At 45.5% G+C, this 17,471-nt stretch overlaps 1 protein-coding gene across 12 annotated transcripts in view; it reads left to right on the top strand.

Moving 5' to 3' along the window:
* Positions 1-17,471, top strand: part of ANK3 (ankyrin 3) — a 378,044-nt gene that overhangs the window by 267,847 nt on the left and 92,726 nt on the right. For all 12 annotated transcript variants that reach the window (XM_045291321.1, XM_045291325.1, XM_045291322.1 and 9 more), the window contains one exon: positions 17,142-17,248. In XM_045291321.1, the coding sequence (XP_045147256.1) occupies positions 17,142-17,248 (107 nt within the window). The remainder of the gene's footprint in view (positions 1-17,141; positions 17,249-17,471) is intronic.

Below are 17,471 nucleotides of genomic sequence, written 5' to 3'. Positions count from 1 at the left end.
ATAGAATTGTTTGAACTAGAAGCCTAATCCTGGAGGTGGCGTATGACATTTGAACAATGTAAATAATTGATGGCAACACCGTGGACTTATTTCATGAACAATGATGGTACACTGGCGCAGACAAATAAGTGGCAGTCATGTAGCCAGTTAGATATGAAACAATGGACAGCTTCCAGACATACAAATGTGCACTGCGCTTCACAAGGCCCTATAGTAAATCTTTTTATTAGAAGAGCGTAGCAAGCAAGTCTCCGAGATTAATGCAACGATTATTCAGGATTTGGACAAACCTTTCATCAGATTATTATCGGCATGGCAGCACGTGATGAGTGTAAGCGGACGCTAGCTGTAGAGAAAGCACTTGTCTCCCGTAATGAAGCTCTCAGCCTTTGGGTGTAAATTTTTGCCCCGCCTGCTTCATGTTGCCTTCACCAGTACAAGCCTAGCACATCTCGGTCAGAGAGGAGGGAGCTTTCCTGAAGAACTCCGCTCTGTTGACTGGGGCCACTAATTATCCTATACGCTAGTGAGCCTGCTCTTCTCATGTTCCCAACTAAAATGAATCCGTAGTGGATAGATTGATACTACTTACAAGTGCAGAAATCCCTGTTGTTCCTGGTGTCCTAAAAGAACCCTGCAGAACTTGGAAGATACAGGTAAAAAGGAATTCCTTGGGGATCAGTGGCAGTTTCATTCTATCATGGATGAAAAGTCCCTGATGTACTTCATTATGAACGTACTGTAAGTTTTTATTTCTGAACACTAGATCCTTGTTCTGGAGTAAAGCCCTGAGAGGAGTAAGCTAACATCACCCTCACCTCCACAATTGCTCTACCTTCAACTTTGGCACCTCAGCCTAAAAATAGAACATCTGGGCGGTGCTGCCAGGCTGCGGAGGGGCTTCTGAGAGTTTTCACACCAGTACGTTTTAGCTGCTCCCAAGACCTGCTTATTGGGGTTCCAAAGATTTGTGACAGGACTAAACAAGGGGACCCTGGAAAGGGAAATGATGGTCTTCAGTTGGTACCGTCGCTCCGTCATCGCCAAAGCCCCTCTTGAATGTTGCACATCCCACTGTTGACCATGCAGGGGCAGAGAGAGGAGGTTATCTTGAAAAACCGTTATCAGTGACACATAAGTGGATAGCTACCGAAAGAGGCAGGCACTTTGTTTAATGAGCACAGCGTGTTATTCCCACGGCCTGACTGGCCTTCCTTGTGGAGGAAAATTGCATCCTGTTACTCATGGGCACTCAAATCCATGATAAAGCCACCAAGGAATTGAAACACAGAAGCATTTTGAGATTTGAAGGGGGGAAGACAGTTTAAGGACAATTGGGGACACTTGATTATATATTGGATATTACTGATTTTCTTCGTAATAATAATAGTATTGAAGCCATTCAGGAGACTATCCCTTTGTAAGGACTTACATTTCCAAAGTTTTTAGATATAAAGGAATCCTAAAGTAAGCAATTTATTTTCAAATGGCTCAGAACAATAAGTGTGTGTGGGTGTACCGAGAGAACAAAAGGCCTCTGTTCATTGTGAGATCTAGGTGGAAGGCATATGGGTGTTCCTTACAGAGTCCGTTCAACTGTGTGAAGCATCTTCAAAATCAAAACTCGGAGGAATCGGGAAAAGGCATTCTGACCGTGGTGTGTGCGCTCACCATTGGGGCTGCTGGCCTCTCGTTCCCAGGCGCCCCGGGGGCCCAGTGGCTGTGCTTTCAGCTGCGATCCACAAGGTCTGCGATTCAAAACCGCCAGCCGCTCCATGGAGAGAAGCTAGGGCGTGTACCCCTGTGAAGAGTGACCGGCTCAGAAACTCATGGGGCAGTTCTGCCCTGTCTAGAGGGTGGCTGAGGATGGACGTGGACTTGATGGCGGTGAGGGTCTCCTTTATTAGAGAGGAGAGGAAGCAGAACCCAAGTTACACTGAGCCAGACGGGGCCCGATGAGTACTTACTTCAGAATTATACCCAAGGCCTCGTACATCACACGTAGGTCTGTTTTAGCTTTGTATCGTGTCAATCTCAAAATAGTGTTTCTGCAGAGTGATTTGTTTTTTCTTACCTGAAAGCATAAAAGAAGTCATATACTTAGTATATCTCACTAGCGGGTTTTCAACTATCCTGTCACTACCCAATTGATGTCTCTTTGACAAATAAGGTCAAGAATGAATATTTATTAGGCCTTTTGAAATTAATTTTTTTTTCTTGACTAGACCTCACCCCATCCGCAACCCAGTTGCCTCTTGATTATCCTGGTGCTGATTAATCAGTTTGCACATTAACCACAGTTAAAGTATAGTGGAGACTCAGGAAGATTAGCTCAGTTTGTACCCCTCTCCCTGGAAGCCTGGGCTGGTGGAGGGCAGGTGTGGACAGCACTGGTAGGGGTCGGGGAAGGTGAGCCGCAGGTGGGAATGGGGAATGCCTAAGCTACTTGAGGTCACCCCTGGTGTAGTCAAGAGTGGACTGTTTTTACTGTGGCATTGGGTTTTCCATGACCTCTGTTCTTTGACCTTCTGATCTACCTGTTAATTGAGTCACTTGAGGATAACTTACTGCCATAGATTCCATTCCAATTCATATCAACTCTATAGGACCGAATAGAACTGCCCCTGTGCGTTTTGGAGCCTGTAGATTTTACAGAAGTAGAAAGTCTTATCTTTCTCCCTTGGAGCAGCTGCTGGTTTCAAACTGTTGACCTTGCTGACCTTGGGTTAGCAGCCCACCATCACCAGGGCACTCCCCACCTTTAGACAGCCTTCTGAAAATATATGTGAATAGAATCAGTACTAAATCAGAAGATGTCATCATTTAACTGATTCTGAATCCTGGCTGCTCTTGAGACTCACCTGGAAAGTTGTTCAAGAGGCTCGTTTAGGTCCACATTCACTGGGCTTGAGGTGGAGGCTGGCCATGGGATAGGTGAATGCACCCAGGATGTGAGAGTCTCTGATTAGAATCGTGAGAGTTCTCCACTGTAGGTAGACAAGGATGTCAGAATCACATGCACTCTTTTAAAAATAAGTCGCCTATGGAATCAGCCTCTTTGTCAGAGTTTCTGGGAGACTGTGGTTTTTTGAAAGCTCTACAGGTGATTCTGAGATGCACCTGTCCTGAGAAACCCCTGGCTTAAAGCTGATCTAACCAGAGTCCTGATTTGTTAAGTGAGCATGGACTGTACTTGTCTGACGTGTGTGCATAGCAGGTTGTCTTCGAGCACTTCGGTGGTTGGAAACAGGCTAATAAACAAAGGGAATACTCTAAACCACAGCCTGGTGGTCTGGGATGAGTGTGCAGTCTGCTGCTCTCCTTTCTGTGGGAATAATGACGGAAGCCACAGTGTGGTATGACTCAGGTGATGGCTGAATGGATGGTCAAGATAGCTTGGCTGGCTGGCTTAGGCTAGAGCACTGTGCTGTAGCTGCCCGAGGCCTCAGGAGAGGTAAAGTTGGTAATGCTTATGGTGGCGGTGAAAGCTGCTAGAACCTGAGCTCCTACTATGCGGCAGGCACCAGTCTGTGTTTTACAAGTCTTAACTTACTGAGTTCACAACCATCCTATGAGATCATGTTTGTAGCCCCATTAAAAATATATGAAACTAAGGCCCAGAGAGCTTAAGTAACTCACTCCTGGGGACAGTGCTGGTAAACATCAGCTTTAGAATGGGACCCTGGTGCCAGGTTCAGCCCTCCTAACAGCTCCGCTGCACAACTGCGTAGGCTGGTTGCCTTTTGACTGGGAAGCGAATTCTCCAGGTGAGGAAAAAGGCAATCCGAGAAAGAGATAGTCTGTCCTCAAGAACCTTGTACTCTTTGTCATCTGGGTCTGTTTTGTAGCTGGAAAGATTATATTTAGACTTGTGCCTTCATTAAGTTTACTTCTAATTCTGACAGCAAGTTCTTCTTTTTCTTATTTAACGTGCTTGAAAGAGAACTAAGAAAACATTCAGCCAGGGGTTAGGAAAACGAGGTGGGACTCTAGATTGATATGGGGCAGCAGGTGTGATTGATAGAAACCACCAGTATTTGGTAGGCTAATCTAAGAGCCCTGGTGGCACTGTCAGGTATGCATTGGGCTCCTAACCACAAGGTTGGCTGTTCAAACTTTCCAGCGGGTCCACGGGAGAAAGAGGAGGCTATCTGCTACTGTAAAGATTCACAACCTTGGAAACCTAATATGAGAGTCACTGGGATTTAGAGTAAACTCAATAGTAATTTAGGGTTTGTTTGGGGGTTTGGTGGCACTCTCAGGTGAATGTTCAACTACTAACTGGGTGAGGCTAACTGCTCCTATAAAGATTTACAGCCAAAGAAGCCCAATGAGTAAGGTGACCAGACGTCCTGCTTTTGGCTGGACAGTCCCGATTTTTAACAATTTTTCCCGCGTCCCGCGGCATTTAAAAAAAGTCCTGCTTTTTAGACAGAATGCACGACAAGCTAGGGTATACGATTTTTTGCTGCCATGTGGCTATTTCGCCAAGATATGAGTTTTATCAATGGTGTCCCGCTTTACCAATGTTCAAATCTGGTCACCTTACCTATGAAACACTATGAGTTGGAATCCACTCGATGGCAATGGGTTTTGGAATCAGTTTATTACGCTTGCTTTGAATGACTAGAAGTAGCTGTAAAACCAGAGTGTCTGCTGTAGGCAGAGACATTTAATTCTATATGATTTCTAATAGATTTACTCTAAGATGGGTGAAATGCAGCAATTGCTTAGTGGACATGTCTTGTTTTTGCCTGCATACACCTGTTTTCTCTTCCTCTATCTCTAGTGGGATCTGATTGATAGAGCCCCACCCAGCCTATTCTTTAGTCGTACTTTTGAAGGAGATACAATCCCTCCTCTCCTCTCAGTATGGAAGCCAAGTGTGGCTAACAAAAGCACATCTTTTCCTGGACTACAGCGATGAAGGGGAAAAGTGAATTCTAAGCAAGCCTAAGAAAACCCAAATGTGAGATTTTGGTTAACCTTTGGGGCCACTAAGATGGAAAGATGCCTTAAGTCTGAAAGGGTTACCAGGAGGAGCAAGCCTTGTGGGCGAGTGATCCAGCCTCGATGGGAGAATCCAGGCTGAAGAGATTCTGGCCAGCTTGTGCGCACTTGGCCCCGGTCGGAGCCGAGGGCTTTCTCTCGGAGCCCATGGCCAATCTCAGCATCTCCTCATCCCTTCAGAGGCTGTCGTCAGGAGTCGGATCTGTGCGTCTGTAATTGATGTACTTGCTATGGTGGTAGTCAGGCACAAACAAGCACGTGTCAAGGACAGTGTAACAAGTCTAATGCCATCCTAAAGTGCCCCTTAACCACAAGATGCTGTGGTTGTATGCTTTCTCTCTAGGAGCGATCATGATTTTCACAACCTAAGAGGAAAGCAGATATTATAACAGTGAGCTCTGAACTGGGATGTTTCCAAGCACATTGTGTAGAAAGGAGTCCCTTGCTGATCGGACCACTACAGACTGGACACTTTCCATTTAGAGACAGTGTGTTTACAAAGAGAGCAATGGGGCAGCACCCCCACCCCCGCCTTCTCTCCAATGAGATGGATTCCCTTTTGCACACTTCCCCTTGCATCCCAGATTTTCCCACATGGGTTATGCCTAAGGGGACGATGGGTGTCAAGGCTTGAAGGGCTAAACCAGCTTACCAACTAGGCAAATGCATAGGCTGTTTGCCCTTTGACCGGGGACCTTCTTCTGTGTTGGATATTGGAGGCCTCCTTGTAACCCGAGCAGCTGTGACCTCTCCTGTCCCATAAAGCTTCCCATGGATATCCTGGCCTACTACTCGGATGCCTTTGCACTGGACTCCGTTTCTGTGAAGCTAAGAATGATGTCATGTGGATTTTGTCCAATACTATGCTACGTACTACTTGATAGAGTAGCAGGTGGGGTGCACATTGGAAGAGGCTTGGTGCAATGGTTAAGCGCTCAATTGCCAACTGAAGAGTTGGCCGTTTCCATCCACCAGCCACTCCTTGGGAGAAAGATGAGGCCGTGTGCTTCTGTAAATATTGCCTCCTGGGAAACTCGATGGGTTCTGTCCTACCAGGTAGCTCTGTGTTGGAATTAACTGCACAGTAAAGGGTTTGTGGGGTTTGTGGTGGGGTGCGCGCCCGTGCAAGTGGGCTCAAGCGCATACACAGAAATTGAAGGCGCTTCAAGAAAAACTATTTTTTCTAGATCTAGGCAACTATTAATTTATATCAGAAATAGAAGAGAATAGAATAATCTCAAAGGATGACTGCTAATTACTCACCTGTTCCTCCTGTGTCTCTCAACTCCTGTCATCTCCCTCTCCCCAGCCCCAGCAGCAAATGAACCTTTCTGTTTCCTTCCCTCAAGCCACTTTCGATGGGAAGTTTAGAAATGTGTGCCGTGGCAGAAGGTAGCCAGTGGGGGATTAGAGAGTTGCTAGAGAAAGTCCCCTGGAAGATAGCACCTTTGACTAGTGACATTTAATACCACACCTTCTCCCTCCAAAGCGCTGGGCCAGCATTACTCAGGTGAGCTACTCAGCACCTCTCACAGATCGGTGTCTGAGATTATCCATTGTGTTTTTAAGGCAGCCAGGTTGGTATTGTAAGCTGCTTAAGGTAGTGCAACGGCTCTCAGTGTCTAAAGGGTCCTAAGAGTTGAGTTCAAAGAAAGAAAGCATCTACAGGTGAGGGCGAGGATAACAAAAGACCTTCTTTCTTTGTGTCAGTCTACTTGTTGATTTTTATGTTGCCGCTTGACTTGGGGTGTCTTACTTACAAAATCCATTTCTAAAAAGAAGGGATCCATCCCTCGTACTAAATGATCAAAATTTGCCAGTTCCCTTGATGTCCCTGTGGGGTCCCAATAATTATAATAGCGCAGTGTCTGCCACAACACTTTCTCTTAAACGAGTCCTCTCATTTCAATAGGTATTAGCATGGCCACTTTACAGACTCAGAGACTGGAGTGGATTAAACTTGCCCAAGGCTAAACAGCGATTAGGTGGTAAATCTAAGAAAGTACCTGGGTCTAATGGATGCTTGAATGGTCTTCTGACAACCACTAGGCTATAAGGACGGCCACTCTCATAAGCAAAGTGTGGCAGATCTTAGTCAAGCATATAAACCCCAGAAAGAGTCTCTAGATTAGACCAGTATTTGTCAGGAGCAGAAACTCCGAGTTACTCTTTCCTAATCCAATGGAGAGCCTGACTTCTCCCCATAGTCACATTGTTGTGAGAAGGCACAATGTTGTTGTTGTTGTTGTTGATAGGCACCATCTAGTCAGTTCCCACTCATAGTGACCCTATGCACAGCAGAATGAAAACGCTGCCCAGTCTCCAGTGTTTGTGTGCCTGAGCCCGTTGTCGCAGCCACTGGGCCAATCCATTCCTCTTTCTTGCTGGGCCTCTACCTTATCAACCACGATGTCGGAGGATAGCACATGCTCTCCTAAAAAGTCACTTAGAAAGATGCAATATTGCCGACACTGGAAAAGTAAAATATCTGCAGTCACAAAGAATGCAAGGCTATTCGGATTTTCCCCAGCCCTGTTCTTGTCTGCGTAGTCATTTAGCGTGGACGTCACTTTCCTAGTCCTTGGTGGGCCGGGACAGGTAATAGTACTCACCCCTTTCCCTTATTGCAGAAATGGAGGTCGGTGAGTTTTGTGACTTAGGGCTCTCCGAACTATGTAGTGACACAGTGTCATGCAGACCCCAAGTCATGTCATTCTCTGTTCTGAGAAACTGCGGACACCCGCGCGGGCTGGCTCTGCCCTGGTGCTGTCTGCTGTGGGGCCACAAGGTGAAGCTACCCTTGACACGCCTTCGCTTTGTTGAGCTCCCAGACTGGTACATCAGCCAGCGATTACTCAACTAGATCATGTGTACAGTCTTCCAGGTCACATGCGCTGGGTTTTGCTTGTGGGCCTGTTATGTGAAGCCTACTCGGTGCTGTGCCTATCGGCGTGGGAGAACCACCGTTTATTGTTGCGAGCACCTTCCGTGCACATGAGAACTGACACCCAAGGAGCCTGCAGATCCCTATCCCTGGACCCTAACGGGTGCCTCCACCCAGAGGATGGCCTGCTATTGGCTGACTCTGCCCCCTGCATCTTTTCTCCCTCGCCTGGACATTTACTCTCAGACCGGGCCAGTGGGTGTGTCCTCGTTTGCAAGGCCAGTGTGTACTTGCTCTCCGCTTTCCTCTGATGAGTAGGGCTAGTGAGAAACTATTTTTGGAAAATATTAAGCTCTTGGAGACAATGATATCCTCATGAGTCAGACTTTGGACTCTCCTGAAAAAATGTGCATTTTTAATAGTAACCTTGATGTCACTTCGAAGATGAAAAATGATATGCTTATTCATATGACTTTTGACATGAGAGTAGAAGGCCTTATTCAATCAGTGTGAATTTTCCCATAAAGTAGTTTTCTATCACAACTACCCGATGCTGGATGTTGGCTTGGTATTGCCAGCAGAGAACTGCGGAAGCCTCTTTGCTTAGAGCAGACGACTGTAAAATTCTGAGATCACTCTAAACTTGTTTCCTCATGAAATAGTCTAAAAACGGGTGTGGTAAGGCAGCTGATGACTTCTTGCTTCATGAGCGAGCGAGCGGCAATGCAAATCTCCCATCAGTTTCATCCCAAAGCTGATAGCTGATTCTGACACCTCTCCTCGCCAACCTTTTTTTTTAATTTAAATCAGTCACCTTGAAAACAACAACACAGTTCCAACACCAACTGCCCCACCCACAGCCTGCTACTCTGCTGCTGGGTTTGATCATTTGTTGGGTTAGACACAACACAACTCAGGGAGCGTATTCAAAGCCATGGGGTTTGTTAGGGAAGTAACAGCTTGCAATGCAGGATCAGGAAAGAATCAGGATACAGTTCTTCATCCAAGTCAGCTTCTGCTCCATTGTGCCTGTAGGCGTCTCCCTGGCCCACAGCTCCTCGAACCTCTTGGGCTGGGACAACTTCTGCCTTATTCATGCAAATGTTACAAGCTCGTTAGCTCCAGAGATAAGTGCTCAAGAGACCCCCTACTCTGCCAGCAGACTGCCTGCCCAAAGCACTCAGCTTTTTAACTCAGTGGACCAGACAACTTGGTTTTGCTGCTACTGTTGTACTTTTGCCACTGTTTATTACTCTCTCTCGCCATAGCTGTCTTAAAGCTCTTTGTGTCCCCGGCATCAGAGGTTCCCAGTTCAGGAACCCTGGGAACTGAAGGACATGCTCCACACCTGACTGTTCTTTCTTGGTGATAGTCCCTTTGTCTGCCTGGCTCTCTCCTTTCACCCAAACCACTCACTGCCATTGAGTTGACTTCAATTCACAGCAACCCTGTAGGACAGGGTGGAGTTGCCCGGGTGAGTTTCAAAAACTATAACTTTACGGGAGTAGGAAGCCCAGCTGTCTGCCCCAGAGTACCTGGTGCTCTCAACCTGTAGACTTCGCCCACCACAGTCCAGTGCATAACCACCGGGCCACTATGATTGCGTAAGAGTGGTAACTTGTGTATATCCCACCCTAGTGTGTCGCATTAACGTAACAAACATAACCTAATCCTCATTAGCAGCCAATACCTGCCTCATTAACACATAGGCCAGGATTTAGTACCCATGCCACAGAGGATAATGGCATCTGATTACAAAATGGGGGACAACCATGCAATACTGAGAATTACAGCCTAGCCAAGCAACACCTCCACCCCACCTCCCACCATCACAGGTTTCATGGCCCGGGAATGAATGCATGGGCTCCACCAGGCCAGAGTGTGTAATACTTTTATAGGTTTTTTGCTGGTTTCCAGGCAAACTGTCAGATTTTACGAAGTGAGGTAGTGATATAGAGTCCTATGAAAATATAAAAGACTTTGCACTGGGAAGGGGACCTTATTATAATTCCATGACAACACTGGTTTAATGACAGGTATGTGCATGCATTTTTATGAATGTCTACAACCACCCTATGCCTAATTTGGAAATGGAGATAAAGCTTTTGAGTGGAACTGTGGTTGCCAGGTCCAATAACATGTTAGGCATTTTGAAATTTGTATTACTTACTAAAGTAAGTTGCTGTTAGGTGCCGTTGGCTGGTTCTAACCCAGAATGACCCTGTGTACAACCGAATGAAACACTGCCCGACCTGGCACCACAATTACTCTCATGTTTGAGCCCATTGTTTCAGCCTCTGTGTCCATCCATCTCATCAAGGGGCTTGCTCTTTTTGGCTGCTCCTCAAATTTACCAAGCGTGATGTCCATCTCCAGGGACGAGCCTCTTCTGATAACACGTCCATCGTGCATGAGACGAAGTCTTAACATCCTTGCCTCTAAAGAGCGTTCTAGTTCTTTTTCTTCCAAGACAGATCTTTTTGTTCTTTTGGTAGTCCATGGTACTTTTAATTTTCTTTGCCAACACTCTAGACCAAATACATCGATTCTTCTTTAGCCTTCCTTATTCAAGATCCAACTTTCACATACATATGATGCGATTTAAAATATCTTGGCTTGGCAGGCATACCTCAGTCCGCAAAGTAACATCCTGGCTTTTCAACGCTTTACAAAGAGGTCTCGTGTAGCAGATTTACATAATGCATTAAAAGATGGAAAGAGTACACAGTCACTCTACCAGAAAGACCTCGCCAACACTCATCTGGTCCAAGGGGTAGCATATGAACAAAACACAATGCTACTGAAGGAAGAATGAAGCACTGAAAGCATTAGCCAAAAACAGTGCTCCGGGAATTAATGGAATAACAATGGAAATGTTTCAACAAGCTGACCAAGCACTGGAAGCCCTCACTTGTCTTTGCAAAAAAAAAAAGAAGACAGTTACTTAGTTCCCCACCTGGAAGAAATCCATATTTGTACCCATTCTAAAGAAAGATGACCCAACAGAATGCTCAAAGTATAGAACAAGCTCACTGAGGTGACATGCAAGTAAAAATGTTGAAGTTCATCCACCAACGGGTGCAGCGGTACCTTGACAGGGGCTACCAGAAATGCAGGCCAAATTCAGAAGCGGGCATGGGACAAGGGCTAGCACAGCTGATGTCAGATGGAGCTTGGCTCAAAGTTGAGAATACCAGGAAGCTACTGATTGTGCTTCGTGGACGGACGATGTAAAGACATTTGACTGTGTGGATCGGACTGCCTGTGGTTAGCCTTGAGGAGAATGGGAATTCCAGAGCACTTCATTGAGCTGATGCGGAGCCTGTGCCTGGAGCGAGAGGCAGTTGTGTGAACAGAACCAGGGACCACTGCATGGTTTACAATCAGGAAAGATGTGTGTCAGGGTTGCCCTCTCTCACCATACTTATTCAACCTCTATGCTGAGCAGATTACCAGAGAAGCCTGATTATACGAAGGAAAATGCAGCATCAGGATTGGAGGAAGGCTTAGTAACAACCTGCAATAGGCAGATGACGCAACCTTGCTGGCTGAAAGTGAGGAGGACTCAAAGCCCTGGCCAATGAAGATCAGGGATTGCAGCCTCAGTATAGATAGATTACAACTTGATGTAGAGAAGATGAAAATCCTCGCACCCGAACCCCGAGGTAACATCATGATAAACGGAGAAAAGATTAAAGTCAACTTGTCATTGTCGTTTTTGTCTTGCTTGGACCCATAATCAGTGTTCATGGAGACAGCAGTCAAGAGATCAAATGACTAACATAAAAGCTCACATTTCACACTTGAACTTAAGTCAACTCTAGTGTAGGCATAAGTATTCAGAGATCAGTAGCTTAGAAATGAAGCTACCAGTTTAGGCTCTTATCTATAAAACCATAGATTCAAGGGCCTTGCTTTGTTTTATATTTAGAACACCGTGCTGTAGAAGGAGCATTTTGTGTTTTGTTTTATATTTAGAACACCGTGCTGTAGGAGCATTTTGTGTGCCTATGTTCAGGTTATAAAAATGTAGGGAGTAGGTCTGCCTGTAAGCCTGGGAGGGGAGGGGTGGGGATCCTCGTCAGTTTAAATTACTATGGCAGCTAAAAACCTAACTTTAACTGTTAATACCTGACACTTTGTTTTCACCAAGTATGGAAGACATGAACAACAAACGCTTCAGGTTGAGCCACAAAGAATTGCAAGAGTACAGGGGTGAAGAAAGGATCCCCTGTGGGCTGGCACCCTCCTGCCTCCATAAATAGTGCATGATGGCAGTGATACTTTTGTGCGGTCTAATTTGTTTCAATAATTAATGTCACCGGTACATGTTTCTAAGCGTACTAAGGGGAGATAATTTACTGTAATTACCAAAGGGGAAGTATATTATTTATTTATGATGTGTATCTACACACTTAGGGTGTGCGTGTATGTGTGTGTGTGTGTGTGTGTGTGTATATATACTTTTTCCATGAGTCGTCATGAAAATAGCCTCAGGTCCCTAAAAGTAAGAACAGTGGGTGACCCCTGAGAAAACTGCATGCAGGCCCCTCCCTGACTGCCTTGTGCAGCACCAAAGAGGAGATTCCACGTCCACATCCACCCCAAGGCCGATTGCCACAAGGCAGACGTCGGACATGCCTCCCGCCCCGTTGTTATCTCCCTGGGACGCCAACGGCTCGTCCAGTGACTCTTCTCGTCTTCTGAAGTCAGTAGTTCAGTGCGATGGCCACAGCGAACGCCTAGAAAACTCTCACAGGGGCCGGGGTTTACTTGGGAAGCTAACCGGTTCTCACAGTCAGGAACAGTAAACAGTAAGGACACAGTGATTGTCTACAGCCAGTCTCTGTGGTCTCTGGCCCTTCGCCTCTCAGCCACTCGGTCCCTTGGCTTTTGCCACTGTGAGCCAGCAAACCTGCCCGCTGCTCCACTTCACCGTCACAGGATCGCAGGGGTCAAGCCCTCGGCTCTGTTGCAGCCTCTGCCACTTGAGGTAGCGACCTTGAACATGCTCTTGGTGTTTCCTTAACAGTCCTGGGAGTCTCTCTTTTGGTTTCTGGGATGCCTCATTCTTATAAATTGTGCTCCTGTTTCACACACCCTATTTGCATAATCCCACCCAATCATTTGGGTGGGAGTTACAGAGACATGGGTAGAAGGGCCTCATTTTTATTTCACCACAACCCCAGAATACGCCAGTAAATAAGGAATATAAAGGTCGGGGCTGGGGTTTAGCAGCACTTCCTACTCTTTAGCAGCTTGCCCTATGTCTAATACTAAATGGTTGGGATTTCTAATGGCCAGTAGAAATCACTGGTAAAGGAGACCAGACTGGGACCAGCACCTCATTTTTCAGAAGCCCCTATCCAAATGGGGAGACTTTCTGAAGTTGTTTATTGCTACTTTGATGGTAGAACTTTAATTTTGAGAACTATTAGCACCATTAAAACATGCTTCACCGCCTTTAATGTAAATGCCTTGCTGTTGAGAAGGCTAATGGAAGGCTTTTGACCCCTCTTGTATTTAAAGAGCCCTGGTGGCATAGGGGGTGCTAAGTTGTTAACTGTTGATACCACCCAGGGACCCTGAGGATACACTGTAAAAGTCATTGTGTTGAGTTGATTTAACTTAATTGCCTGGCCTTTCTTCTGAGGTCATGTTAGATCGCTCTGGAGCTAGATTTATACCTCGGTCCTTGGCTCCGCGCGAGAAAGAATTCACGCCGAAGCCTGGTTCGTGATCGAAGTGAGTTTTATGAAAGTTAGAAGAAGTTTCAGGTTTACACGGCACCCAAGGGGCTCCTCCCGGACATGCAGCCTAGCTTGAAGCGGCTCTGCGTCCCGCAAAGCGTGCCAAAGCTCCCTGCGCCTGAGTTCTCTCTCTTCCCGTCTGAGTTCTTCTCCCGTCTCGGTTCTTGTTCTCCCTCCCCTCCGGGCTTCTGCCTTTTCAAGGATTCCACAGGGAGGCGTGGTGGAAGACCCCTGGTCGACCCCATTGGCTGAATTGAATTTACCTGGCTAGGTGATCCAATTCAAGTTCACGCCCACCCCTGCCTACCGGGGGCGGAACCCTAAACATGTGCGGTGTGCCACTCCTTTGTTTCCCTAGCTTGACTCTCTGGGCACGCGTTACTGGACACCCCCCAGTCCTATGCTGGCCTACCTAACAGTCATGCATAGGGGCCCTGTAGACCAGAGGAGCATGGGCCCCTAGGCTGTCATCATTCTGGAAGCGGAGAACCACACCTGTGCCATGGCGCAGTTGATGGGTTCAAACCACATTCTGCTTGGTACTTAACACCGCCCTACTTCCTGCTCCTGTAGGAGTCTACCTTCAGCACTGCTCTGGCTGCTTAGTGGGCCCTTTGACCCTGGAAGTGGAGGTGTGCAGCTCCGGCAAAGTATCTTCAATTATTTCTCAGATTTAACGACCTTTTTTACTATTTTATTTTCTAGAACTTCTGTTTTTGGTAGTGGAAGGAGAAATTTGGGCCTTCTCTCCTGAACTACTCCTTTGCTTTCAAACCTGTTCTCTGCGACTTTTTTTGTCTCTCTCCTGATTTCTAGGACATTTCACGGGGAAGTCTCAATGGTCAGGGCAGACTTCCCAGAGAGGACTCTCCCCGTTTTCTGCCTGGAAGCTTTTTCCCTAGCCACTGTGTTCTGGGAGACCTGTAGGGGCAGAAGGCAGGGGTCTGCACATTCAGTATGTACATTTTCATTTCCTCCTCTCCCCATTGTCAGTATGAACCTCGCCCTTCAACTCTGCCATAATCCCCACCCAGTGATGCCCTTCCAAGAATGCATCTCGAGGACCTAATGTCGGGGGTTTAAATGGAGAGAAAATGTTTTGAGAAACGATGTACAAATGCACTTTACACAATTGATGTGTGTATGGATTGGGATAACAGTTGTATGAGCCCCTAATAAAATGTTAAAAAAAAAAAAAAAAGAATGCATCTCTATTCTTTTGCAAAGTTGGGGTATTTTTTGGTGGTGGTGGGGCATTATTTGGCTAATGATAATTCCCTAAGGGATTACAGGAGTCATATTTTAAAATGGACCCTCAACTGTTTCTCCCTTTCCTGTAGTGATGTCTTTTCTCTTGTTCTCTCTCTCTCTCTTTCTCTCTCCTCTCTTTGTGTGTGTGTGTGTGTAACACACTTGACTGTCATTTTACAGGAGTTACAAGTAAGGACCAGATTTTTAGTGGAACAAAAATTGAGATTGATTTTTTTTTTTTTTTTAGTTTTTTTAATGTTTGCCAATTTGGCAATAACTTTGATCAGATTTGGAACATTCTTAGTCATTATCTCTTCAAGTAGTGTCTGCCTTATTCTCTTTCTTTGATATTTCTGGAAGTCCTATTACATGCATGTTAAACTTTTCATTGCACCCCCTCCCCCCATTTCATATTGCTTTCTTGATTTCTCTTTTTTTTAAACAAGAAAATCCTTCATTATATATTTCCCATTCACCTGTTCCAATTTACATTTGTGTTTTGTGTTGAGTTTGGTTATAACTGATAATGTATTTAAAACTAAACACATGGCCATTTAGTTCCTTTTTATTTGTATTCTAGTACTTTGGTAAATTTTCCTCCTTCATACTATTTTCTCTATTTTTCTAGCCGTGTGAATCATACTTATTATCAAGTTATTATAGTCTACACCCAGGTCTAGATGAACTCTAGTCTGCTGATAATGTCTAGGGTTTTTTGTTTGTTTGTTTGTTTCTGGTCCAAATATGCTTAGCAATTTTTGATTGCTGACCATGATATGCTAAAAGATGCCGATACTCTCCTAGTGAATATAATCACCCAGAGAGTTCCCCCTGATTCTGACAGGCAAATAGGTTGATGGCTGATCATTTAAAACCAGTCAACATTTTGTTGGAGCGAGGCTGGTTCACAGCCGTCTGATTTATCCCTGACTCTCCAGTGTTCTTATTCATAATCCCAGGGTGATTCTCCTGTCTCTTCCCTCTATAATCTGCAACCTCTGAATCAGTTTCTCATGAAACGATCCCCCCAAAGCTAGACTCTGCTTTTCAGAAGGTTTCTGATTGTTTAGCTTCCTATTTTACCACATGTCTGGAGTTCCACAGATGGCCCCAGTGGACAACTGTACCACACTGAGGCCATCCAGACTCCCACCCAGATCTCCTCCTCTCTCCGTTCTCCTGGAGTGCCCCTGTGAGTAACCAGATTCCATCTGTCCTGGTAAATGACAATGCCCCCAGTTTTAAGATGTCAATAAAAAGTCTGTTCAGCTCTTGAAGGTCTTTCCCTCTCCTGCCCTTCTCCATGTGTCTGTTGCCCCGGAGGAGATGAGGTCTGTTTTGCCCGGCTTGGGGAAAGCATTAGTTTGCTGAAAGCTGCACAGCCCCCTCTTGGAAATCGGAAGTCATCGAGATGGAATTATTTTTGCCTTCACTTTGACTTTGGGAGAGAATTGTATGACAATTGCCAGATTAAGTTGAAAGCGTGTTGACATGCTTAAAATCATGGTTGAAAGTTTCTTTTGTGATATTTCTTTGGCCATGTTAACTGCCCAAGATGCTTTTTAAAGAGATTGAAATAATAACAATGTAGCGTGTGATTATTAACATACAGAGGATTTTTAAATTATGTACTTTGAATACTAGATGATTTGGTCTTATAGAGAACTACGGGTATGGAAGTATGCCATGCTTAATGACCACGACACCGTGTGTGAAATATGTCGCTAGGTGATTTGGACATTGTGTAAAGACCATATTAAGACCTTCTGGGTGCCCCCTTCTAGTTGCCTTTATCACTTCTGCTGCCACTGCTAGAGGAGCCTGGAGGAATGGGTGGCAGCAGCAGTGGCAGAAGCTGAGAAAGCAAGGAAAGCAGAGGGCATGCAGCCCCCATCGCTGTTCTGTCCTCCTGAGCAGCGGGAACAGTGACTGACCCCTGGAGCCAACCCGCCAGGCAGAGCCTGATAGCACATGCCAAGAGTGTTGCCCTATGCTTCCCCTGCCTGCATTCCACCTATAGTCCAATGCTACAGGACTATGAGGTCAGGGGTCTTTAAAAGGAGTAAGTGAAGTAATAAAGAGTGAATTGCTTTCCCGTAAAACAGAAACTCAAACCTCATGAACAAAAAATGCAATCAGATGCTCAGTGAATGGATGTTAAAATGATGCACACCTGTATTTTGTAGGTGCAGAGAAACCAGTGTCTGGTGTGGGTTGTTGATGGAATACACTGTTTTGTTTTTCAGCATCTAACATTCACAAGAGAATTTGACTCAGATTCTCTTAGACATTACAGCTGGGCTGCAGACACCTTGGACAACGTCAATCTTGTTTCAAGCCCTGTTCATTCTGGGTAAGTCACCAAAAGACCGCCTTCCCTTTTCTGTGGCGTCATCTTTGCACTTATGGCATAGCAGCTTTAAATTCATAATATCGCCGCTCTTCATATTGGTCTTCTAAAGGATTTCATTAGTGAATGTGTGACTTGTATTTATAATTCATCAGTAGATATGTTTTTTCTAAGCAAATGCTATCCACTTTAATTAAATAAAAGTACAGTGTTGGAAAGGAAATGA

This window comes from Echinops telfairi, unplaced genomic scaffold, assembly GCF_000313985.2.
Source record: "Echinops telfairi isolate 266 unplaced genomic scaffold, ASM31398v2 ScPeMD7_70;HRSCAF=299, whole genome shotgun sequence".
Lineage (NCBI taxonomy): Eukaryota > Metazoa > Chordata > Mammalia > Afrosoricida > Tenrecidae > Echinops > Echinops telfairi.
This window is presented reverse-complemented; position numbering and strand designations above follow the sequence as displayed.